The 25,859-nt window shown below is 43.9% G+C and overlaps 1 protein-coding gene and 1 long non-coding RNA gene across 2 annotated transcripts in view; one reads left to right on the plus strand and one right to left on the minus strand.

Annotated features, from left to right (window-relative positions):
* Positions 1–11,670: 11,670 nt before the first annotated feature.
* On the minus strand, positions 11,671–25,308 carry LOC138106832 (uncharacterized). Its single transcript, XR_011149147.1, has 4 exons — positions 23,112–25,308; positions 18,711–18,811; positions 14,815–15,462; positions 11,671–13,221 (listed from the first exon to the last, which is right to left on the minus strand). It is a non-coding gene; the product is annotated as an uncharacterized lncRNA (long non-coding RNA).
* The window catches only part of NEDD9 (neural precursor cell expressed, developmentally down-regulated 9), a 37,947-nt gene continuing 26,013 nt past the window's right edge, over positions 13,926–25,859 (plus strand). Inside the window, exon 1 of the mRNA XM_069008104.1 lies at positions 13,926–13,984. Coding sequence (XP_068864205.1) covers positions 13,973–13,984 — 12 coding nt within the window. The 5' untranslated portion in view covers positions 13,926–13,972. The remainder of the gene's footprint in view (positions 13,985–25,859) is intronic.

Here is a 25,859-nt window from a genome sequence, read left to right on the forward strand (position 1 = left end):
TGATTTTTAAGGACAAGGACAACATAGGCCCTAGAGCAAGTGAAATCCAGCCTGGTGCTATCTGTAGCACTACAACACAGGCAATGATATAGTGGTGGAGATTCAGTGACAATACAGAAGCCCCATCTATATGTAATAAATCAGAATTATTCTACACATATGAAAGCAACTGTGAGCTACTTCAACATAAATTTTACCAGCTGGACTGGTGTCAAGAGACGGTAATGACCCATAAAACTGAGCAGCTTTAGTGTAGCTTGTGGGTTCTCAACACCACCAAGATCTTGAACCAATCGAAGACAGACACCATCTTTGGGATGTATGGCTAGTTTAATTAAGCAGTCATATCACATATCTCTTCAAAATTGGCATGCCTGATATATTTTAGATTATGTGGGGACATCTGCTTACAGACAATACGTCTGAAATCTAGAACAACAACTATATAAGCATGTCACATGTCTGCTTGTTTTCATGTTTTGAAATGCAGAACAAACCCTGCAAGAGACAACAACAAACACTAAAGCTGAGCTGAAAGACGTCCAGAGCTGCAGGTGGAAAACTTCCTCTCTGCATCAGGCATCTTTCATTGTATCACCATGCAAAGAAAAGGCTGAAAGATGCAGACAGACTTTTTACTTGCCCAGATATTTGGGTGGTGATAAATAGCAAAAAAGTGACACAAAATCACAAGTTTTTAAGGAACTTTCAAACTTTTTTTGAAAGAGTGAAATACTGAAACATCTACTATCATCCTCAAAGAGGAGAACTGAAGTCAGCAAACAGAGCAGCCTCAAAGCCTGAGGGAAAGGGCCAGGAGGAGCACTTTCGACTCACCAAATGAATGGCAAGCAAAGAAAAAAGCAGACCTGACCTTTTAGGGAGACCTGGAAACAGCCCCAAGAGCACTGGTCATTGAAACAAAACAAAACACACAAAAAGGCATTAAGAAAACCTCACTCCAGTGGGAAGAGGAAGTGGTTTAAGGGGATTAGCTCCCAAAAAACAAAGCCCCACTCTTCCTCAGACTGCTGAGGAGACCCTGAACTCTTCTTCTATATTGAACCGGGCTGTGAAACTGGACAAACGTTGGCAACCACTCAACAAATGATAGTAATGTGAAGTGACATCTCTGGACCTCAACCAGCCAGCACACAATTGTCTCATTTTCATGGTGTGTCAAATTAAATTTAGACTTTAGCGCTTTGCTCGTCTTGCGCTGTTACCTCCTTTCCAGAGCAGAACACAGAAGAACATTTACAAATTTACGCTGACTTTGACCTGCAAACACAAATGCCAGCCCTCAAAAACTAGTGCTGAATCATTTCTTTTCCTAACTGCGACCTTTTTACCCCCCTTCCTTTTCATGTCAGTCCATTTCTTCATGAGAGGCTCTCCTGCATCTGTATCACAGAAGCATTTGAGAAAAATTGGTGGGTTTGTACTGAGTAGCTGCAGGGACATTTTCTCAGCCAGGAGCCTTTCATGTTGGGCAAAAAACAGTGCCCCATCTCTGACTGCCCTTCAACAACCATAGCAATCACCACAGCAACAACCACAAACCCCACAACAGCTAGTAACCTATTTCACAAAAGTGAAACGCCCTAAAATCTTGGGATGTTACAGAGTGGCAAGGCATTTATTTGATACAAAATAGACATCAATTTTTTCTTGGCACTGTAAAAGCGTGAAAATTTATTAAGTCTTCTCTACCTTGAGACTAAACTGATGATACAGTGGCATCCCAGCCACACTTGAGTCAGCTTTGATAGGACCAGGACTACACCCTCTCATTCTTTTACTGGAGTAAAGTACATCTGGAAGTACTGTTACTGAAACCAGACACTTTAAAAACCTTGATACTTTTTTTTTGGAGCAGGCATTAAGAGTCCAATGTCTTGCTGCATCAAGGCAAAAAACATCAATCCCTTCAACTGCAAATTACTCAGAGATTTGAGCTTGAAAATGGGAGGGAGTTTATGAACTCAAAACAGGGCCGAAGTTAAAAGTCCTTGAAGCTGGTTAGCTGACTCTGTGACTCCAGGAGACCCTGAATTTGAATCTCAGACTGAACAGAGAGAACTTGTAGAGATGGATGAAGAAACAGAGGTATGAAAATGAAAATGAAAGCAGTCAGTGACACTTCTGGGTAACTGTGTGGGGATTTTGAGAAGAGCTATCGGTATGAGTGCTAGATTAGATCTGAATAAGTCTGAGTTTACCACAGAAAAAGAGATGTCTTGTACCAACTGCTTCTGCTCAAACTGGAAATACTAGAAAAATTACCTCTGGTTATGGTATTTTGGCACTTCTGGGTTCAGATGATCAGTACACAGAGATGAATAAAAATCAGGGAAGGACCTGAACCAGAACTCTATCCAATATCCATATATTTGAGAACTCATTGCACATGGATCAAACTCTGTGGATAATTTCAATGGGAGATAGATGCAGCAGAGAAAAAAAGCACAATGATTTCTCAAAAATATTGAAAAACTAACTCTTCTGGAACAGAATTTTTTTGAACAAGCAGACAGAGACCTATTGAGGACCCAGTTCTGCGAAGCACAGATGCACAAATTAAAAAAGAAGGACTTGAGCATGTGTGTAAAATTAAGCATGTGCTCAGTTGTTCTGTTGATCAGAGAGTGTAGGTTCTACTCCCTAGCAGTCATTTCCCATTTGGAAACCCTTGTCAGGAAGAGAAAGGGGAAGAAGGAGGGTTGTTTAGCACGTTATTTTTAGATAGATTTTTAATGGAATATTTGTTAAGCTTTCTTCCACCCTGACTCCCCCCTGCCTGCTGTCTGGGTTTTGTGTGTGTTTTTTTAATGGCTAGCAATGCATCACAGTGCGGCTGCTGTTTAAATATTTGCCTGAAAAAAATGTAGTCTGTGCTTAAGAAAAGTGGTTTGGCACAAACTGGACATTTTCAAACATCCATTTACCAGATGGATCACTTTGTTCAATTACAAAGGAAAAAAAGATGGTGAAGGAGTTGAAAATCGAGTGGAATGTTCCTAAGCACACAGCATTGTTTACTATCTGCATGTCTCCTGGCATCGTGTGAGAAACTATCAATAGGCTCTTCAAAAATGTTCCTTTCCTTTAAAAAGTCTGCATTTTTCACTATAATAAAAAGGCAGTAAATATATTCTACAATAGCCTGATGGAAAAATGTGCTAAAGTATTTCTATAAATCAAATTTAGCAGTTTGGCACTAGCTCTGAGGCAGTAAATTTAGTAAATTAGGACCAGATGATTTTAAAATAGAATCTTACATAACTTTCTAGCGTGATATATATTTTTTTAAAATTTAACACAAGTTTGTCTGTCTTCCTAAAGTTATCTTGGCTGCTACCAGAATGTGGTTCAGTCTTTAAGGACCATATTTTTTGTTATTTATCAAGTGCAGAATGTTTTAAATATTGAAGTAAGAAGTGGAACAGATTTCTCAAAAGACAGAAAAGGCCATAATATGTACTGATTCACGTAAGGTGTGAGGTACTTTGTATCCCTGATGCTCTGACTATTTCACTCTCATTATTTTGATTAATAATAGTCTATTTCTCTATTCATCTTCCTTTTTTTGCCCTCCTTCCCTTTTCCCACAAATTCAAGGACATGTCTCCCTCCATTACCCCCCAGAGTGTTTACAACTCCTATAAAAGCAGCTTGGTCCAACAGACTTCTCCCTCATCCATGTGCTTAGGTCAGGAATCAGCATTGGGGACCTTCATTTCTTATGATATCCCACTTTTGAGCTCTGCACCAGAATATCCACCTCTGAGAAATAAGGAAAATGGAATTATAAGAGTCCAAGGAGCCTATGCCATCAGCTTTAGTCTAAACCTTTTGGCCCTATCCACACATATGTCCACAAAACCTGCTCTCCCAAGCACACCTTTGACTTTCACATTTCTGAGCCAACATTTATGCCACCAGACAGCCATGTCAGACCACTGCTTATATGCTGAGGAGAGGGATTGCATAGATATTTCCTCCATGGTCCTCTTTTTGCGCAAACACTCAGCCATACCATAGTCTTTCACTGGAGGCAACAACTTCTGGAATAGCTACTGTGGAGCCATCCCACAGTGCTTGCTACAGTGCTACAGTGGCTGACTTGGGAAAGCACAACCAAGGTCCTTTTACAGTGCACACTTACTGTCTAGAGAGCCAGAGCCAACACACTCTATCTCAGAACTTTGAAGATAAAGGAGTCCCTCCAGTACCCTGACTCATGGCTTCCAGACAAACACACTCCACAGCGTTATGACACAACAAAAGAGCTAAGCCCCTCCTCAAAAGCTGTGAGGATATGTGGAGACAGATCCTTACAGCTCCCAGACAGGGCTGAACTCTGAGGATGTGAGGTGTCAAATCCCCGTGTCACTTCTTATGACTCAAGCCCTCATCAGACTTCTGAAGCAAACACCATGAGTCAGCTGGAAAGTGAGGGAAAGGGCAAAGACAGGAACAGAGGTGTTGAAGGAGAGGCCAGCAAAGAGTTGTGTGGAGCCTTCCTTTCATATGATCCCGAGACTGGTGCTTCCATCACCCATGCAAGTATCCAGCAAGCAGAAGAATAACTGTGGTGGATACTCGTGAGGGCTGAGTTATCTGCAAGTGCTGTCTCCCTCAGCAGAGGCAGCCTACTGTGAGGAGCCAGTGAAGTCCTTAGTCCAAGGCTTGGGATGCTGCACGGCATGGGCCAAATCCTTGTCCCAGTGAAGATGAGAGAAGTTTTGCCAATGGGAACATGCTCTGTCCTTTTCACCCCGCCTTTGGCCACCCTGTTGCTGGAAGCATTCAGAGTTTGCAAATGATGGCAATGGAAAAGAGAGGGAACGGAGTTCCCACATTCCTTCTCTTCTAGCATTGTTTCCTGAGAGTCCTGCAACACACAGCAATGCAATGATCTCTTCTCTAAATGACACCACACTGAAATGCTTGTTAAAAATAACAGAAGAGAAGGAGGGGTTTAAAAGTCAGTCATTTTCCTTTAAAGAATGATTTTGGGAGAGTAGACCGTAAACAGATTTAAATGGAAGCAAAGAAAACCATTTTTGGCAGTTTTGTGGAGATGCAAATTTACACTGAGTATGAGATGAGAGCTTAAACACCAACACCCAAAGAAGAGAAAAATAAGTCAGACAGTGTGAGACATTTCATATGCTGTTCTCTGTTGTTATGGATATCAACTGATCTCCACAGATCTGTTTGAAACAAAAGAGAGAAAAGATGATTGCTTTCCTATCTTATATCCTCCCTCCAAATACCTCCAAAAGAAGGAAATTTCCTTTAAATTCCTCAAGCTTCAAAACACATCCAAGCTGAGACTTTATGGGAAGCTTGGCAGTAAAGGCAAAACAGAACTTTCCTCTTTGTATTTTTTTTTTTTAATTCCAAACTTGCATTTTATTAAAGTTTTTTTTTTTGCTTCTCCTCCTACTGGAAAAAACTGGCTGCTGGCTAGTGAACAGCTGATGGCCTTACCAGACAGAAATGCTTTTGCTTTGAAAGAGTTGCTGGTGAGAGATGGGGAAGAGAGAAAACATGAATATATAAAATATAACAACAGCAAATAATTTCTGCTAAAAGAAGTGTGGGAGAGATGCAACAAAAGGTTCCTAAAAACAGAAAGAACAAATATAACAAGCTTTGCAAGAAAAATGGACACAGCTGGCAAGTCCAGTCACAGGACAATTCCTTGAATGATGTGTAAAACTGATGGACAAATTACAGTCAGAAGAGATTGTATTTTTGGGTCATTTTTCGATGTTTTGCCAAGTTAAAGTAGTGTGCATTTTGCAAATCGGAGGAAGGAAAGAATATTTAGACAAGGTTTGCTTTGGTCCTGACTCCCAAAATGGGGTTAAGACACACAAATGCTCTGTCCAGAAGATTAACAGGATTTCAAGGGGTTTTATGCAGTATTTTAAATCTATCTAATATATGTGTGAGGAGTTCAACACACACTCCTCTTTATTCACCATTTTTGTAGCTTCAGGTATCTGTACAACCTCCTTCCACACAAGTACAGAGCAAAGTGCTAGCATGTGTGCTTTGAACTGGGGCTCTCCACCCTGCCAACTGCAGGAATGGGAAGGCAGGAGGAGGGGAAGGAGAGGCAGGCAGGAAAAGTAGACAGGAGCAGGGCACCACAGACTGGAAAGAGCAGAGCTGTGCTCTACTGTATTCAAGAGAAAGCTTCTGGGGAAGCTCTGAGAATTGCTGTATGTGTATGCTCTGTGTGTATGTGAGGAGGTGAGAGAAGTTGAATCTCCTGAGAAAAAACTTGCTGATCCTAGTCTACAAAACCTTACCTTTCTAGGGTGTCACAGGAAAGTGAACCTTTTTATTCCTGACCACTGTTTCCTACTTAGTTGTCCACACTCACACTCCTGCTTTCATTTAGAAACTCCTTTGCAGGTGGGTTATGTGCTATTTGAACCAGGGCTTTGTTCCCACAAACCTAGTATGCTGGATGCATGCATCAAAAAGATACATGCATCAGAACAGCCTGCGGTGTTTCCAAACTGGGCTCATAGTGCTGTAATGTGCTAGGTGACCTCCACAAAAAAAAAAAACCCAAAAACAAAAAACAAAAACCCCTACAACTCAACCTCCAGAAAAACAAACCAGAAAACCCACAACCCAACGCCAAACCAAACCAACAAAACAAACAAAAGAAAAGAAAAACTTTACTCGATTCATTCCTATTTTAGCAGTTTTAATATCTAGTGGAATAATGTAACATGTTCCATGTTTCGCCCAAAGTGGGGTGAGTTCAAGTAGAAAGTTCAGGTAAAGATCTGAGCTTTTGGATGCCAGCACTATGACTTCTTACAACTGCATGAAAAGCTTAACATGCCTACGCTTTGTGCCCAAGTTTCTTGTCTGAGGCAATTCCGGTCTCAATTCTGGATTCCTTTCATCTTAAACAAGCTGTGATATCTAAACATACATTTCCTCTTGAGCAACCTCCCTGTATTTCATTTATCATATTTCATCTGCACAGTTGTGAACCAGAGAGAACAAAAGTCCTCTGCAGTCTCCATAGTTGTGCTATTTTGCAGTTTCTCTTAGGAAAAACAAGAAAAACCCTTTTGGCATCAGTAGGTTGAATGGCATGCATGCCACACGTCTGGAAGCAAGCCAGTATTTTTTAACCCGTGTATAAAAAATATTCAGTGCTGGAGGGGAAAATAAGGGAGTGTAGCCCGCGAGCACGACTGTTAGACTGGTTTGTTTGTTTGGGAAATGAATAAGCCTTTGACAGTATCTCTGGAAGGAACAGGCTAGTGTGTGCTCCATGCTGACATTCTTTTCCCTCTCCAGTCTTCCCTGCATACCTCACATTCTTCTTCCCCTCCCAATAACATTGGTTCCTAGGCAAGCAGGCACTGCAGACCCAGTCTGGCACAGCCCTGCACCCACCTTGAAGCCATGGGCTTCTGCCATCCCTCCTCTCACCAGTGTTACGTACCAAGGTTCCCAGAGCTCCTGCTTTGCCTCAGCTCTGCAAAGGGTGCATGGCAGCTCAGCTACAATTCGTGTTGTCTTCCACAAATTCCTCCCAACACTGCTGAGAACATAAAGTCCCCCTGACTTAAGTGCTCTACACTATCCATCTCCGTGGGGAGCTGCTGCACAGACCTGGAAAAGCTTTTCACAGAACCACAGAACATGCTGATTTGGATCGCTGAGTCCAACTCTCAGCCCTGCACAGCATCATCGCCAAGAGTCACACCATGCCTGGGAGCGCTGCTCAAATGCTTCTGGAACTCTGTCAGGCTTGGTGCTGTGACCACTTCCTTGGGGACCCTGTTCCAGTGCCCAACCATTCTGTAGGAAAAGAACCTTTTTCTAATATCCAACCTAAACCTCCCCTGACACAGTTCCATACAATTTCCTCGTGTCCTGTCACTGGTCACCACAGGGAAGAGCTCAGTGCCTGCCTTTCCTCTTCCCCTCATGAGGAAGCTGTAACTGCGATGAGGTCTCCCCTCAGTCTCCTCTTCTCCAGCCTGAACAGCAAAGTGACCTCAGCAGCTCCTCTTATGACTTCCCTTCAAGGCCCTTCACCATCCTCACAGCCCTCCTTTGGATGCCCTCTAAGAGCTGCATGTCTTTTTTATATTGTGGTGCCCAGTGCTGCCCCCAGCACTCGAGGTGAGGCCGCCCCAGTGCAGAGCAGAGTGGGACAATCCCCTCCCTTGCCTGGCTGGCGATGCTGTGCCTGATGCCCCCCAGGACACGGCTGCCCCTCCTGGCTGCCAGGGCACTGCTGGCTCATGTTCCACTTGCCATTGATGAGAATCATTTCTGTGGCACTGATTTCCAATGCTGGAACAGAGATAAACTTACTTCTTTTCAATTTTACACTCTCTTTCTTTTTCAGAGTAAGATGTGTCCCTCATGCTGTTTTAATAGTCATTCCACTGTTTCCCTTTCCCATGTCCATTCCCCCCTGAGAAGGTGACCACCTGCTTCTCATAACAAATTAAAATTGTAGTGGTATTTATTCCCCACCTCCCCTTTTCTTTTTTTTTAAACTGAAGAAAAACTTTTCAGGTTTCATTCACTGGGTCAGGCTGGTGGCTTAGCGGCAGCCAGTGCCAAAATATCTAAATTCCAACTGCCTTCCATGATTTCTCAAGCTAACAAAGGCTGGATTCACTTTCAAAACCTTTTGGGTGGGAGGACACCAGTATGTTTCTTTCTGGCTGGCATTTGAAGCAAAACAGAGAGGACAGAAGGAGCTGCATTTATTCTCCTTATCTGAAGGAGGGTCACTAAACAGGGCCTTGATGGTTGACTTACAAAGTTAAATGAGCAATTCCTGATGAAACACTGTATAAAATGCCCTTATCAAGAATGTGAACAGCTTTTGTGCCTTATTGTGAAAGGAGGTGGGATGCCTGTAAGATTAGTTTGTATATATTATATATTTTATATTTTTATATATATATATATATAAAATATATATATATATTATATATTATATATTATAGTTTGTATATATTAAAGTAAATGTAGAATTCTAAAGCAAGGCACGTGAACTAGCCCAATGGTTAAAAGGCACCTTAGGTAAAATGGCAAAGGACAGGCAAATGTAAGAAGATAATTTTAAGTCACAATTTTTATTCTCACAGTTTGACCTTGCATTTAAATCTCATCACTACAATGACTGCTACCCATTCCTCTGTCCACCAGGATAGATTTCTCATACTGTTAAATGGAATAGAATGCTTGCTTAAAAAGATTTCCATCACTGGTCAAAGAAAAACAGAGCAGACTTTGTTTTGGTTTGCTGAAATGCAAAATATTCCCTTCTTTGGGTGAGAATGAAATCTTTTTCTTATTATCTCCTAGTGAGGTGGGAGAGGGAGCCTTTCTGTGCAGACAGACACAGAATCCTGCCCACGTCAGTGGTGAACTTTTGTTAACGCTCGTCTCGGGAAACAGCAGCGTTTCATCCTTTTTAACAGATTTGTCCAAGCAAGCAAATTCCACCACTCTGAGTGTGTGTACAAAACCATTCTGCACCGAAGAAATTCCATCCACTGCATATCCGCTGAACCAGCCTGGGTAACATTATAGAAGTGACAGGACATGAGGCTAAATATGACTCCTTTGCTCAGAAAGTGCAGTGGCACTATAACTAAATTAATTTTAATCCAAATTCCCTGGCCAAGTATCACAGCAAGAAGCAATGCAGATGCTGCGCAACATTATCCAAGAGATAGTTAGACCTTTGTGAAGAGGGGGAAAAATAAAGACAGCTCAATGTTTCCCAAACACAGAGCTCACAGACCCTTCCTGAAAAGACTCTCTCAACTGTGAGGGAGACACTCTGCCGTGTCCCTCTTTTCTCAGATTGTGTCAATGGGGAAATGGGAACAAGGAGATTTTTGTTTGAGTAACCTTACAGAGCAGGATATCTGTCTCGTGTTCCCCTATCAATTGTCACAAGGTGATAGCTGGCTGATGTGCTTCAGCGGGTATTCCCTTCCCAGCCTGCTGGCAGCTCCGTTTCATGTTGTATCCTGAGGGCTGCAGCGGGCCAGCCGCAGAGTCCAGCTGACAAGCAGTCCCTGTGGCTGCCGTATCACATCACCCGCTGCCACCTCCCAAACACCTCAGTACCCCAGCTGGCAATCAGGAGGGCAACGGGAAGACACAGAGCAGAGACATGATTAGAAATAAAGCAAGCAATAAGCTCAGCAGGAGGGGGTATGAGAGCAGGAGACAAACTGTAGGTTGCCCAAATGAGCAGAGAGTAATATTAATTGCCTTCAGCAAAAGCAAAGAAACAAACAAAAGCCCTTGACAGAGACACAAGATGAAGTCACAGAACCCATTTGCTACTCTGCTAGAATTGCAGTGGAATAAATATGAGGCAGTGAATCAAGCCATTGCTGTGCTGCGAAGCAAAAAAGACACATTACATGAATTACCCTCCTGAGAACTTTAATAGGACCTTGTAGTTATAAATCCTGGCAATACAGCTCAAGTTGCCTCTGAAACACAGACATCAGTAATGCCTGGTCCCGGCTTCCTCATCAGCAAGTTGCATTGTATAATTGAGCTGATTATCCAAGGCAACCGACTCAAAACTTCCCCAGGCTGTGCCTGAAATACAATATTACATAGCAAAGGCACGGCCGCCGCCAAGGTCACCAAGAACAGCACAGTGCTTGCACTAACCACAAACGTGCCTGCCGCAATCCCGACTTCTCACAGCAACACGAGGTTAGCGGATCACATTAACAAATCTCTCTTTCAAAGTATATCTAATCCCTGATATCCGTGATAGACCATGGAGCTCTGCCATGCTGCCAGCTCTGCTAGAAGTGTCCCACTGAGTAGGAGTGTTTCACCCTGGGGGAAATTAAAAACCCCTTCAAGGTAAACGGAGTAGGTGAGAGAGGGGGAGGGAGGGTGTGTGAATAAAATGAGCGGTGGGACTTCACTGCACAGGTGGTGTGCAATGGCAATCTCTTTTGCTCCCTGTAAAATACCAGCTCTTGTATCTGCTCCTTCAGAGTTGTAAAGTACAGCTATCAAAACTGACAGACTTTTGAGGCTTTGTGCCCAGAGTGTCATTCCAGTGGCATCTAAGTAAAAGTATTTAATATGAGTTATGGAGAGTGATAAAGGCAAAACAATACACACACAGGAACACTCCAACTAGAATTTCATATTAACACATCTCTTACCGCATATTAAAATCAGTCAGGGATTTTTTTGCACACATTAAAAGCAATGTAAGCTAAAACAAAAGCAGAAGGCACAGCTTCTCAAATGTGCTTAGGTTTCATAATGCGATTGTAAAGCATTCTGAAAAAACACCAGTTACATGAAAAATACCCCTATTGGTGGGATGACTGGAAACCAGATGCACTCTGAGTTTAAATATAGGTGAAGTCAGAAATATGATGTTACTTTTCTTATTTTTGTCTCCAATACTTATTTGGTTCTTACTGATGTGGTTTTACAACCCTTAATGCATTTATCTTCATGGCAATGGTGCCACACGAACAGATTATACAGAGATTATTCAAGGAAGGGGATTTGGATGCCAGTCCAATACCATGCTAACACCTTAGCCATTGCATCCTCTGTACTTAAAAGAAATTTTCTACTTGGAGTATGAATGGCAAAAACATGCAAAAAGAAAACCAGTGTTCCTTTGATTCTTAACTCTTCAATTAAGAAATGCTCCAAAGAGATTTGCACTCTCCTAATAGTAAGCTGGTTATATATAGGCATTGGAAGAATTCCTTTCTTCATTAAAGTGGCTAAGGACACAGCATACAAGTGAGTTTTTTCTCTCGAAACTACCCAAATTTATTTTGATGCTGCACTTATAACAACACTGCCCGAAACCCAGTGCATATAAAATATTATCTGTTTTGCCTTTCTTCTTGGGAAATCAGAAGACTCAACAGCAACAAGAAAAATGGAAAGGAAGGCCCAGAGAAAAACGCCTACAAGGAGTTGGAGCAGCAGCTACCACCCAACCACAGTGGCTTGTTCTGTACTGCAGAAAGCAGGAGCTCGCTAATTTTGTACTGACAGGGACACACACCCATGAGCTATTAGGGCATGTGCAGTCAAGAAGACAGCATAGGAAAAAAAAGCATTTTTGCATTCATTTAGTAAATTTGTACAGTACAGCCACATATTTTATGCTGGAATTGGAGAACGGAGGAGATTGCAGATAAAAGTATGACATTCTTTATCAGTCAAGAAGCCATTTTAGCAATAGGATCTCTCTCTAGAGGATTAGTCACATGAGAATTTAAGGATAACACTGTGCTATGGAATGTAGTTATGTTTGTAATCTGGTAGTACAAGATTACTCTTTGCTATTTTTCCTTAGGCCACTAGAAATAGCCTTGAGTCCATCTGTGACCTAAAAATGTTGGGTAAGATCCAGCTTGGGCAAAAAGGAGAGAATTTATTTCCTGTTCCTCTAAACAAGCTGGAGTATGTCCCATACACAAAGATTCCTATTATGTGCACCATATTAATCATGCCTGATTAAGAGATCTGACTTGAAAAGCATGGAGGATCACCACACATCTATTTTGCCTGCTCTTTCTTGTTCCCAAGATACCAGAGTTAATTATTACTCTCTTCCAAATAATCCTTATTTACCATGGTCACTCTTTATAATGGACATCACCAGGCCATTAAAGCATTCTTGGCCTCTGGTGTCTAATCAGTGTTGAAATAGCAGCCAGGCAAAGTGAACACTTGGCATCTTGATTTGACCAGTAGTAGTTAAAAAAGGTCATCTTCTGAGGACAAATGAGAACAAAAATAATTGCAGAGACAGGAACAAAGCAGTGTTCAGCCCCTCCAAGAGCTGCATGGGAGAAAAATGCCTTTGGGAGGGATGGATGGACATGGTTTACAGAATCACAGAATCACAGAATCACAGAATCAGTTAGGTTGGAAAAGATCTCTGAGGTCATCAAGTCCAGCCCTTGATCAAACACCACCTTGCCAAGTAGACCAGAGTGCCACATCCCGCTGTTTCTTGAACACTAGCAGGACTGATGACTCCACCACCTCCCTGGGCAGCCCATTCCAATGGGTGGTGGGTTACCCACCAGTTTGCATGAAGAAATTCTTCCTTTTGTCCAACCTGAACATCCCCTGGAGCAGCTCGAGGCCATGTCCTCTTGCTCTGTTGCTGGCTGCCTGGGAGAAGAGTACAACCTCATGTAAGGCACTTAAAGAGAGCGATAAGGTCCCATATGAGCCTCCTTCTCTCCAGGCTAAACACCCCCAGTTCCCTCAGTTCCCACAGTCACAGGACTTGTGCTCCAGACCCTTCCCCAGCTCTTCTCTGGACCTGCTCCAGCACTTCAAATGTCTTTCAGTGAGGGGCCCAGAAGTGGACACAGGACTTGAGGTGTGGCCTCAGCAGAGCCCAATAGACAGGATACCTGCCCTGCTGGCCACACGACTGCTGAGCCAGGCTAGGATGCCATTGGCCTTCCTGGCCACCTGGGCACACGCTGGCTCCTGTTCAGCTGCTGTCGACCTGTGCCCCTCGGTCCTCTTCCGCCGGGGAACAGTCGAGGCGAGCAGCTTTGAAATGTACGGGCGGGGGTCCCGGGGAGCAGGGCCGCCAGCCCCGCAGCTCTCTCTCCCTGGCCATCGGCGGAGGGAAGCGGCTGAAGCCGCCGCGCCCGGGCCCGAACCCGGGACCACCGGACCCCAGCCCGCGCCACCCCGGCGGCGCCACCGCGGTGCGGGCCCGGCGGCGGGCGGAACGCGGGGAGGGGGCGGGCGGGGGCGGGGCCGGCTCGTGCCCGAGCCTGGCCTATGGGGCGGCGCTATGCAAATGAGCGCCTGAGGCCGGCGTGGCGGCTCGCGGCGGGGCGCGCAGAGCGCGCGGGGATGCGGCGGGGCGCGGAGTAGCGCGCGGGGCGGCGGAGGCGCAGCCATGAAGTACAAGGTGAGCGCTGCGGGCGCGGGGCCCGGCCGGCGGCGCGGCCCGGACAGCAGGCGGCTGTCGGACGGCTCGGGGCTCCCCTCCGCACCTCCTCGAGGCGAGCCGTGTGCCCGCGGGGCGGCCAGGTCTCCCTTCTCCCCTCCCCTGCGCTGTCTCCAGGCGCAGAGCCCCAAGGAAGGTGTCCGCGGGGAGTGGGAAACGAGGGGGCAGCGAAGGGGACGGGCTGTGGGGACCCCCCGGGTGCTGTGTCGGTGTTAGCGGTGGGGGGAGAAGGGGTTTCCCTCGCTTTCCCCGCTGATGCGGGTCCTGGATAGCGGGGTGAGCCCGGGATCGCGGGGCGGTGTGTGATGGGCAGGCGCGTTTGGGACAGGTACCCCCGATCCTCCCCGGGAGCTCATTCACCCCCTTTCCAGCCGTTTGTGGATGTTTCCTTATCACGGTTCGTTCTGTTTGATGGGTCACAAGCGAGGGGAAAAAAAAAAACGTAACATTTTTTAAAACTGGGTAGCCTTACCCCCTTATTAGATCCTATAATCCCCTCTTATTAAATAATCGCTTTTAGCACCTTTTACCAGAGGGGTGGTTAGTTGGTTTTTTTTTTTTTTTTTTTCCAAAAGACACAAATGTAGAGCCTTTTATCCTAATTTTACTCAGAAACGTCTAGGCAAGGTACAGAATTGCCCACGGGGCATTAGATTACTGTACAGACATACCGTAATCTTGTGTGCTTGGAAAAAAAGGGGGAGGAAGGAAAAACTTTCCTTCCCCAGCCAAAAATAACTTCAGCGTCAATAAAAAGGTGATTTTGGAAATGTCACACGCTATATACTTACTTGCAGACTAAGTTGCTTTGGAAGTGAGGTCCATCTCCGTACTGAACTTAGGCAGCATAGTGTGAAAGAGTGCTGATGCTGTAACAGTGTGAGTGAGGAGTACGAGTCATACCCAGGTAAATGTGCACAGATTTTTGTGCTCTTCTGTACATCTCTGAGCTCAGACCAAGTTTTTAGGGTCTCTCAAGCCAAACTTTGGGAAAGGTCAGAGTTAAGTTTCCAAAGCTGCTGCCAGTTTCTCCATGTCATGGAAAGACAAGGAAAAAAGAAATTGTGTTAGATGTGGGTCGACAAAGGTAATCCATGGCTTTGACAATTCTGATGTGAATCTGATGGCTTTTTTTTCTTTTTTTAAACTGTGTCTCAAACAACTGACTGATCCGAAGTCTGAGATAAAATTCATTTATTCTCTTCTATCTTCTCCACCTCTGATCAGTCCAGGTAGACTTTATACCTGCCTGGAGAAGCTGTTACTCTGAGCAGAAAACATCAGGCACTCGAGGGTAGAAGAGCAGTGTCACTGTTAGTCCAAGCTCACAAACTGCTTTCAGACTGCCCATGGCCAAGCAACACTTGTATCCCAGTAGCAAAATAATGGTCCTGCATAGTTATACAGCGTCCTGATTTCTTCTATGTAGCCCAGTGGCACTGCAAGATAAGTGGACTGATAAGTGGACTGATAAGGTGGCTCAAAAGGGGGAAGTCCTCCCTGCTCTGTAATGGTTCCTTTGCCCTGTCTTGTGGGAATGAGCATTTTGGTTTTGGTTTGTGATTACTTAATTCTAGACAGAGGAAGAACAAGCCATTAAAAAATAAATAAAAAGAGAAGATTGAGGGGTTTGGCCTCAAAAACTTTCTTGTTGGATTACAGTGTTTACTTTGCCTGGGAAATGTGAAGTAGTTACTTACACTGTTTAACTGGGGCAAACATTCTTAGATCTATTTCTTATCCCTAGAGTAATATACAAAGAAAATACCTGCACATTCAGTCTTTGTTCTTTCTGTATTTTCTCTCTTTGATTTATCTCCCTATAAGAAAACAAAAGGTTTTTTTGTTTTTGTTTTTTTAATTATATGCATGAAATAAAGGCATAGAGAGTGCTCATGGCCTGCCTGGGGACATGCCATCACTTCAGAGGAGGCTTAGCATCCAGGTGCAGATTTGGCTCTGTTTAGCTGTTCCTCGTGTTATACTGGGGCCTGTCATTCCATACTTTGATTGTGATAGTCCATAAGGCCTCATTTAAAGAAATAATTGAAATGCTTGTTATAGTCTAATTCAGAATTTTAACAGCAGGACAGAACAGGAACTGCTTCATGGGTCAGACCCTGAATATGTCTCTCCATCACTCATGACTTTGCTTTCAGTGTGACTAAACCCAAGGTAATTTCTGGTCTAGAAATCCTTTCTGCTACTCAATCTACACGTTTTTTATTCAGACATTTTCAAAACTTGTTCCCTCCCTCTCTTCCTCCATTTAAGCTTCTTTTATTGTCCATTGCACTCTTTAAGCATTCTTCCATCTTAATACTCAAGTCTGAATCCTCTGAAAGGGAAAATCCCAGTGGATTTAAGCAGGTTCAGAATTTTACCTTACATATGTCTCTACACCACTGTCTATCTTTTGCACACTGTGTGATATTCAGTGATTATGTGGCTATTTAAAGCAAAGTTGACCCCAGGCCAGATCCTGTTGTCCCATTCCTGTACTAGTTAAATGCCTGAGAACACAGAAGTTATTTTAACTGCAATATGGAAAGATGGGAAACGTTAAGCGTAACAAATACTTGTGTTGGTTTGGAGCATTTCTTAGCCCTACTTGTCTAAAAGCTGCTTTCAGAAGCTAATTCCTGTAGGGGTGCAGTTGTGTGAGGGCAACACCTCAGTTCTTTGATGACAGCGGCTTGCTTTTGTGCTAAATCCCCATGTGCCACAAAACTGCATCCCATCGAGTTCTCACAGGACTCCATTCCAGGAGGTAATCCAGGAGGTAAGGTCAGCCTTTTCTGAGACCAAACCCAGGCTGTTATTCCAAAGACAAAGCAGATACAGCTACAATATACTGTGTAGGGACAGAAATACCAGTGGGTTACCATGAGCAGTGAAGGACATGGATGGGAGAGGGAATGTCTGGCCACCAGTTCCAACGCTCTTATCTCAGGCAATAAAAGTGGAACATAAGCAAAAGGGAGAAGACATTATCATAACAAGGCTTTTGTAGCTTGGTGGCTGTTCACATGCAAGACAAAGTAAGAGGGGGAAGGAAGGAAGAAAAGGGGACTCATCTGTTTATTAAACTTCCGAACAGTTAGTGAAAGAGGAGAGGGAGAAAACCCTACATTCCTTACCTCATTTAAGCCAAAAGGAATGACGTAGATGTAAAGTATGAGGTCTTGATTATCTATTTTTAGATAATTTGTTGGGCAAGGAAGAAACCTAAACAGGGTTCAAAATGCCTGTAGTGCACAGTCCTGTAATATATAGACTTGATTACAATGTCTGCACGCCAAGACAAACAAAATAGTGTCCCTGGGAAGAAATACAATATTCCCAACCAGAAGTGCTTGTGAAAAGCTGCTTGTAACCCTGGCAATGAAAGACTTTGAGTGTTGGACCATGTAAAAGGAAAAGAACTGTCTGTACTTTTTTAACCAAATCCTCTCTGTTCTGTTTATTCCTCACTCCTTTTTGTTTCACTTTTTTTTTCAGTATAGCAATCAAACTCAGAAGTAAATAGGAACTGTAAAACCTTGTAAAATGTAATGAGAGAGCAAAAAAAACGACAAGGGGAAAACCTGTCCAAGTTTGTGCCATCTCTCTTACTGTCGCGAGTTTTGAATGGAAGTTTCATGATTTTTCTCTCATCTGTGCATGTGCGGGGGATGAGGTGGCTGAGGTCTAGAAGGGTCAGGCCCAAGTCAGCAGCAGCACTAGTGAGATAGAGCCAGAAGGATTGTCCCCTTCACAAAGCTTGGTGGGCCACTGTCATTTTCAGATTGTGGCTGTAGCCTGTGTGTGCCCTCCTTCCCCTCCCACACTCCCCCTGTAGATTTATATTTGTATACTTAATAGAGGGGGTGCCTCAACACCCCAGGGTAGTTGAGAAACTCCCACAACTGTGTCCACTTGCCCTACCAGTCTTGGTAGGATAGCAGCGTGCTTTTAATTCTGTTTTACACGTGGAGCTGCTGAGGCTTAGGGATGTTACAGGGTTTGTTTCAGAGGAAGAAGAGGAGCCATCACAAAGCATTACAGCCAGTAGCATGCAGGGTTTTTTGCCAGATTTCTAAACTTCTGTTTTTTAGTCTAACAATTGCTCCTGAGTAATGTAGCTGTGAATCTATTTAATCAGAAACTGATAGACTAATCTCTGTCCAGTGGTTTCTAGTATTTGATGGGGAAGCAGAACTACCAGATGAACAGTCTTCCTTATTTTTTTTTTTGATAGTTCCAATTCAGTTTGACTCTAGATAGTACAAGAGGCATTAGATACTTGTCTGGGGGTTTTACTCTTGCTTTTAAGGTCCTGCTAGAGGTTGCAGGTTGCATGTTTAAACTATTACTTGGCCTTGAGGTATCTTGACTCAACTCTACTGATTCCCAACAGTGCCACACTATCAAAATACCTCATCGAGGATGTCATAGGTTAGCAACCCCCCTACAGAGGGGGACCTATCAGATCAGAAAGCAGGAAAACTGTCTAATAGTAAGACTTTATGGAAACATCTTCTGCAAAGGAAAAATGAAAGCACATTTCAGTGGTTATTGTCTTAGAAAGGCTGCAGAACTCTCCTATTTTCCAGAATATAGGCTAGACTTCGGAGAAGTCTCATGAAGCGTTATTGTGAATTTGTTAGTGTTGGAGCACACTTCCTAAGACTGCAGACAAACTCACCTTTGGAATCATACCTTCTCAAGCCCAGCAACAAGTGTGGTTAGAAGACAATACTTGCACTGATATCTGATCACTGAACGCTGAACTCCTGTGTGTGGTGCCTGAGGAGAAATTTGTATTAGTGTATTGCCTGTGCTCCATTTTAAGTACCAGAGTAATTGCAGCAAGGCCAGGTGCTGTCTAGTGCATACAAAAAGGTAGCAAACCAGGAGCATAGAGCTTCCTACTTGTCATATTGCTGTTAGCAAAGATGTTAGGGGCATGGGAATGCCTTCTGCATACAAGAGATGTGCTTAGGTCACTTAAGGGCCAATGTGAAGTAGTTTTTTCTTGCTTATTTTATTTCGACTAACTTAACACAGCATTTAACTACTTAAATCCCCTTCATACCAACAGCAATTAGGAACCCACCTGTCTCCCAAGGTCCAGAGTTTTAATTCCATTTTTAAAGCAACATGAGTGCTTAAGAGTGGCATGCACAGCCTCTGCCTTGGCTGCAGCACTTTTGGAGGACTCTTATCTTGTACTGCTCCCATTTCTGGCCACACCTGATGGAGACAAGTAGCTGAACTTCTTAGGACATTAAAGTCCACACACCTATGTGAACCCATTTTCAGTGATATTTGGAATTGTAAGTGCATGAGTCACTTTTCAAGAGGCTTCTTTATGTAATAGATACTCTGAGCATCCATGAAAGCAATGGACATCTACCTGTTAGAGCAGTACTCTGGTCCCTGAAAAGTGCTTTATGCCAAGCCTTCAGTAGGCTTGATCAGATGCTTATCTGGGACTGTACTATGAAAATAATATTTATGGCAGGTATTGAGCAATATTTATTAAGTCAGGCTGCTGCTAAGTAAAGCTGCATGTAGAGGTACTTCTGCCTGTAAATGGCTGCAGCTCTCAGCATCAGTGAAGCTGGGTCACTTTATAGCAGCTCAGAGTGCAGCCTCTGCATATTATTGCCTGATTATCACAGCTTGCTCTTGGCAAGTGCCCGTTTTCTTTTGCCTTTTGGTCTAGACATTACAGTAGTGGAAACTGTCTTAATTTTAAGGAGCTCATTTTTCCACAGCAGATTTGGACGTAGCTTGTGTTTGACATGAAGCAGGACTGCTAAAGCTATAGTTCACAGTCCTAGAAACACAAGTGCATAGCATGACAAAAATTGTATTTTTTCTGTTTTTTCTCTATAGGGATGAGGCCAATTCTCGCCTTTGTATTTTTGTGTTGGTTTTAAAAACACTTTCTTCACAGTCAGAGTGGACCATCCTGCCTGAAAAAGGAAGAGTAGTAAGAATGGGTTTACTCTACAGGAATGCAGTCAGCACATCAGAAGCCCTTTCTTAAGCTGGCCTCATCGACAGCAAGGTTGAAAATTTTAGCAATAGCAATACCACAAATCTTTGGTAACGACAAATCTTAGAAAATGCTGAAGGAGCCTAGGAGTAAATCTCAGTTCTTCCAGTGACCTGCTTAGTTGCAGACAGAGAGAGGAAGACACAGACCATAAAAACATCAATTATTCTCTTTCTAAAGACGTTTCTGGTCCAAAGGGTTAAGTACAAGACAACTAGAGGTGTGCACTCTTTAATATACAGCTAGCAGTAGGTAGGGTCATGAATGCCCTTGTTCTGTGGACTTTGCATCCAGTTAAAATGCTTAGGGTAATAAACCAGTTTTAACTGCTATAGAAAGATGTAATTTACAGGCTGATATCTTCTTTTGTTTTCTCTCTCTCTTTTTATACTGCTTTATTTTGTTTGCATGCATCCCAGGAGCTGCCCAAACTGATCTCTCACACAATCAAGAATACAGTTAAAGTTGTGTTTCAGCCTGAGACTGAGCACAGTAACCAGAGCTGCTTAAAATGCACCTACACCTTCACCATCCCTCTTCTCCTGGGGTATGCTTGCCCAGAAAATGTCAGCTTGCCAAAATCGAGCTGTTCTGGGAGGCTTGTTGACTTTTGACCACTGCCCTGTAGAATGGAGATGACTCTGACTGGACCTGACAAGCATCAGCTGCCAGCCAGGCTTGGCTTCCCTGGAATTCTGATTCACAGGCAGTGTGCTACCTGTCCCACCAGCCTGCTGAGGGCTGGAAGGAGCCTGGAAAGAGGAGTTCCTGAGCTTGTTTTTCTTTAGTAAGCTGGACTCTCAGGGCATCCCAAGTTGTAGCTGTTGTGTAGTATCCCAGATGGTGACACTAAATTGACAGAGTAGGATGGCTTTCCTTTCTAATGAAATTTTTTTGAGAGACTTGGGGGAAGAAGAACATGTCCTAGTTCATCTAAGTTCTAGATTTAAAGAAAAATAATTAAAATGTCATACTTTTCAAAGCTGAAGATGTCAGACAAGTAAGTTGGTGGCAGTACTGAGGTGCTATGTCTACATAGCTATGGTTTCTTGACAATCAAGTTGTAATTATTTCCCCAGAGCCGCAGAAGGAAGGGTTAATTTTGGGTTTGGGTTGGTTTTTTTTTAAGGAAGCTTTGTCTGGGAGAAGACTGCTCACAAATGCCAGAAAATGGAAAACTGAGAACTCAAAACACACGTTTCAGGATTCTTTCTTTCCATACTTTTTTTTTCCCCTTCTGCTCTGCTTCTTCAATTCTTTAGCGTTTAACATCTGATCTCCTTTCATTAAGTTTTTAATTGCTTGCCTGAGGGAAAGGGGTTAAGTTTTACATCTGCTTTTTGATTTTGATGTACTGTGGTTTAATCACAGTGAGATCATATTTACTCTAAGGGTATTGTTTGCATGCTTGATTTTTTTCTCTCCCTGTTGATGTCACAAAAGGCACACAGCCCTCAGACAGATTTGAAAAGGCCTTTTAAAGTCATGGAACGAGATCACACCCTTCCTTGGGTGTGGGGAAACCGGTTACGAGAGTGAAACATATACAGAAAACTTAGTGAGTTAGGTGTGGTGGAATTTCCCAAAATATTAATAGATCTTGAAAGTAAGTCAGGGGATGTGGTCTGTGTTCCCAGAAGGAGCAACGAGAATGGCATTTCGGCACTGCTGTAGAACCCCAGGAACTCAGAGGGCAGAGGAATAAGAGGAATATGTCATCAGTGGATCCGTGCTCTGCCTCACTGTAGATGCTTCTGTCGCACACCGTGTGTGACGCCTGTGATGGCAGCAGAGCAGGGTGGGTGGTCTGGCAGCCCAGCAGCGCCGTGCCTTGGTGCCGGGCTGTTCCGCAGGGCTGGCTGATGGAGCATTACCTCACCGTGCCCTTTTCCAGCCGAGCGGTGCCCACGGCGTCCCGCTGCGCGCCCCGAGCGCGGCGGTGCTGGGCAGGGAAAGGGAGCGGCCCCGCTCCTGTTAAACCCGCCCGGCGGGCGCACCCGGCACCTCGGGGGCTCTGTGCCGCTCACCTGGGCTTTGGGATACAGCACGGCCTTGGCTGCATCAGAAACACCTTATTTAACAGCTAGGATATTATGTTTCTGTGTAATTCTTTGTAACGCCTCTCACCCCCTCTCACTAAAATAAAACTAGACAAGCCAAAAAACCAAAACTCAGTCGACAGACAAAAGAATATCATCTGAGCAAACAAAGAAAGCCTGGCTTTTTTTCCTTCTTGCCAATGTAGAATTATTGTTTTGTTGCTCTTGATAGATACGGAGCCAGAGATCTGTCTTTTCAACTCGCTTTTCCATTGTGAAACATCAGGTATGGCAATAAGCTGCTGCACTCAGTGCAGAATAGGGAAGTATTTTATTCACACAGGCCAGAGCACCAGTTAGGATCTTTGTTCTAACCTTCATTTTCACATTTTTCCTTTTTTACTTCCCCCCCATTTTTTCTAGCCTCCTAATTCCTTATTTAATAGACATACATTTGGATTCCCTCCCAAGCTGCAGGTTCACTGCTTTGCCTCAGTTTTGCAAACTACTTTGCCAACTACCTACAAAAAAAAATGGATATACAAATATCTCCTATTTACTTAAAATGGAGCAGCTATGGTGAAACAAAAACAGTTCTCAAACCAGAGCACTTTCAGTCTCTCACATGTTTATGTCACATTTGAATCCCAGTCTTGAGTGAACCAGTGGACCTGCAGCATCCTGAGCAAGAGTGTGAAATGCCTGAGACCTAGCTGGTCTGCTCGCTGCTTGCCTGCCCTGCTTGGTGCAGTATTGTGCCTGCAAAAACTGGCAGTGAATATTCCAGAGCATGACAGCCATAGTGCCTACTTTGGCTTGCCCAAGTGTGGTCCAGTAAGAAGGGGACATTCCTATTTTTCCTCCTTAACTTTCTGTGTAACTTGTCTCACTACCAAAAAAAAAACCAAAAAAATCCCAGACGGAGCAAACTCTGAAAATCAGGTCTCTCAGGCAGACAGAGGGGCTGGGACAGCTTGGTGGGACATTGAAATAAGGCACTCACCTCTGTGCCCTGCAGAAAGAAGGTTTTCCATGTCACAACCTCCAGGCAGCTTGGTGTACTTCAGCATGACTGATAGCCTCTGTTCTGGAGATCCACAGGACTAGAGAGTAAGGATACTTAGGGTGGATGAAGACCTGTCCTTAGGGCTCTGCAGAGGCTGTTGGCTCGTAGCTCTTTCAATGGCTGTGAAGCCAGTCGTCCAAATCTGTGTGTGGAAAACTGCCTTAATTTCCATCCAGCAGGACTTGTAATTTTTTGGGTGAGCAGTGCTTGACCAGAGAAGTATCTTTGCTAAACCGAAAACTTGAGGTTTTGGTGTTAGAAAGCAAGAGAGTGCCTGGAAAGTAGAACTATGGTCTTTGCCTGAGGAGTGAACTGAAGCATTACCATGGGTGAGCATTTGCAACTGGGCTCCTTATTTTGTTGTCAGCTGAGAGCTAAGGGAGCTCAGAGTTTCCAGAGCCGGGTGCAGGCTGACTTGGATGCTCAGGGCATTTCCCCTGCTGAAGCTGAAGCAGCTGCGACACCCTGCTGGTGCAGAGGCTCTCATACATGCTGTGGTAGCATTTCCTGCCTTCTCTGCGTAGCAGAGAGAGACATCATCTTGAGAGAAGAAGCAAGAGTCTGCACACAGCTTGTTGCTGGCAATGAGTTGTTTCAGGTCTGCACATGGATGGAGGCTGTTATGGCCAAGCGGTGCCATTTGTAGTCCACTCCCCATGTCACTGCCAACAGGGACATGTCTAAGAACATGCCAGCACAGCTTTGTGTGTACCAGGTACTGCCTTTGCTGTTCATACTGCCTTCTTCCAGGTTTGAGCAGACCAGCAAAAGACATTTTTCAAAGCTGAATGTCTTATTCAGTGACCTCTGTCAGCTTCTATTAAGTAGCCTTTGTGATAAGTTGCTTGTTATAGATAGACCTGTTACCTACTGTGCCTCAAGAGTTGCTTTCCTGGCCAACACAGCACAATGAATGCTTTATTTCAGGGGCAGTGACACTGAGAAATAGAAAAGGAGATGGGAGCTGAAAAGAACCAAAGTTAAACTGCCCAATGGCTCTGGCACTGAAACCCTTCTGTCAGAAGGCACAACAGAGCTAAAATTTCCCTCTCTTCTACCAGTTCTGCTTGTAGGCAAACCATGTATCCAGAATAAAGCTCACTTTTTACAGGGTTTTCAGCTCGGTTCTTTTATCTCACAGGCAGATCATTACTGTTGGGCCTAGTGCAGCCCTACAAGGGTATGTAAATGATTAAGCTTACTTTGGAATAGCAGTCGTTCATTTTAAAGAAATCTAAAACATGGGAATCTGTATCAAAAATATTATGTGATGGGTAACTAAAAGTGATCCAACCAAAACTAAGCTACTGGTTTGTTCACAGACATTGCCCCCACCTTTCCTTCCTTTGTTGCTCCCTTCCTACTCCTAAGCTTGCTAAACATAGGAGAGAAGCTGTTTCTCGTTTTGAGAAACAGTTTGTCCAATAATAGAAAAAAGGGGTCCCACCCTCTTTTAGTGAAGAGCAGAGGCGATTTTCCCAGTTCTGTTTGCACATAAACTCTACGCACAGGAAGCAATATTAAAAAACAAAGCAGAACAAAACAGTACGCCTCAGCAGCCAAGCATGGAGCAGGGATCAGTATCCTCATACTGCACCTCTGAGGGATGCAGCAGAAATTCTTTGAGCTTATGGTTGGTTGAACCTTTTCCTCGAGCGTTCATTCATTGTGGAGCTGGCTGAGAGGAGTGAAGTCGGCAGCCCTGTGCCGGGAGCTTGGCACCACTGCACTCGGCCCTTAAAGAGACCATTGTGTTTAATCTCGTAGCGTGTAATTTATTATTCCTGTGTTTGCTTCCATGGCTGTGGGCACCTCACACACGCTCGTTATCCACGTCACTGGATGTGTTTACTCTTACAGAAGTGGTAGCTGTTTCCACTGCTCTTTTTAACTCTTGCCTTTTCCTTCTTCTGCCTCTTAGCCTCATCAGCAAACACCTTCTTCATCCTCCAGACTATGAATTACAGAATTCTGTCCGTTCCCTTCACTGCAGAGAAGGCCATCCAAAACAGATCGTGATCTTCAAAGTATTTTCATGTGTCTTCATCCAGCTGCAGACATGTTAGACATCAATTGCAGTAGGCTAAGGAGAGAGTAGACACCTTTGACAGTTCTGTAATAGACCTCATTTATGCAGCTGAATTTGGCCTGTAGTTCCTTCAACATCTGAGAAGAAAAACAGTTTACAGAGTCTTATTTTTTTAGTTTGCAAGTACGACAGCTGACAGTTTTCAAAGCAGCATCTTTTGCTCCCAGTCGGGTTTCAATAGGACATGCATCCTAGATGCAAAAGAAAGAAAAATCTAAGGCATGCAGAGAATACAAATGGCACCTTTCCAGCTTTTATCTAATGGACTTTAACTGGCATTAAAGGAAGCCTCAGACAGAAGATTCAAACCCCAAGTTCACTTTACCTAGAGAAAGCTTGAAAGCTTTACTTTTGTCCCATCCAGTGTAGAAAATTAGGACCATGGGCCCTGTAATCTGCATTTAATCTAGAGAGTATCCATTACAGTTCCAGTTCTTTAGAAAGTTTGACACATGACATCAGCAAAGTCTGCTGAGCCTTTTCCTGCAGCATGTTCCAGCTAAAATCCCCCGGCAGCAGTCATTAGGGTCGGGCTCCCTTTCACTTTGACCTGCTGACAACTGAGATAGCACTTTGTTTAACAGAAGACTGGAAAA

This window comes from Aphelocoma coerulescens, chromosome 2, assembly GCF_041296385.1.
Source record: "Aphelocoma coerulescens isolate FSJ_1873_10779 chromosome 2, UR_Acoe_1.0, whole genome shotgun sequence".
Classification (NCBI taxonomy): Eukaryota; Metazoa; Chordata; class Aves; order Passeriformes; family Corvidae; genus Aphelocoma; species Aphelocoma coerulescens.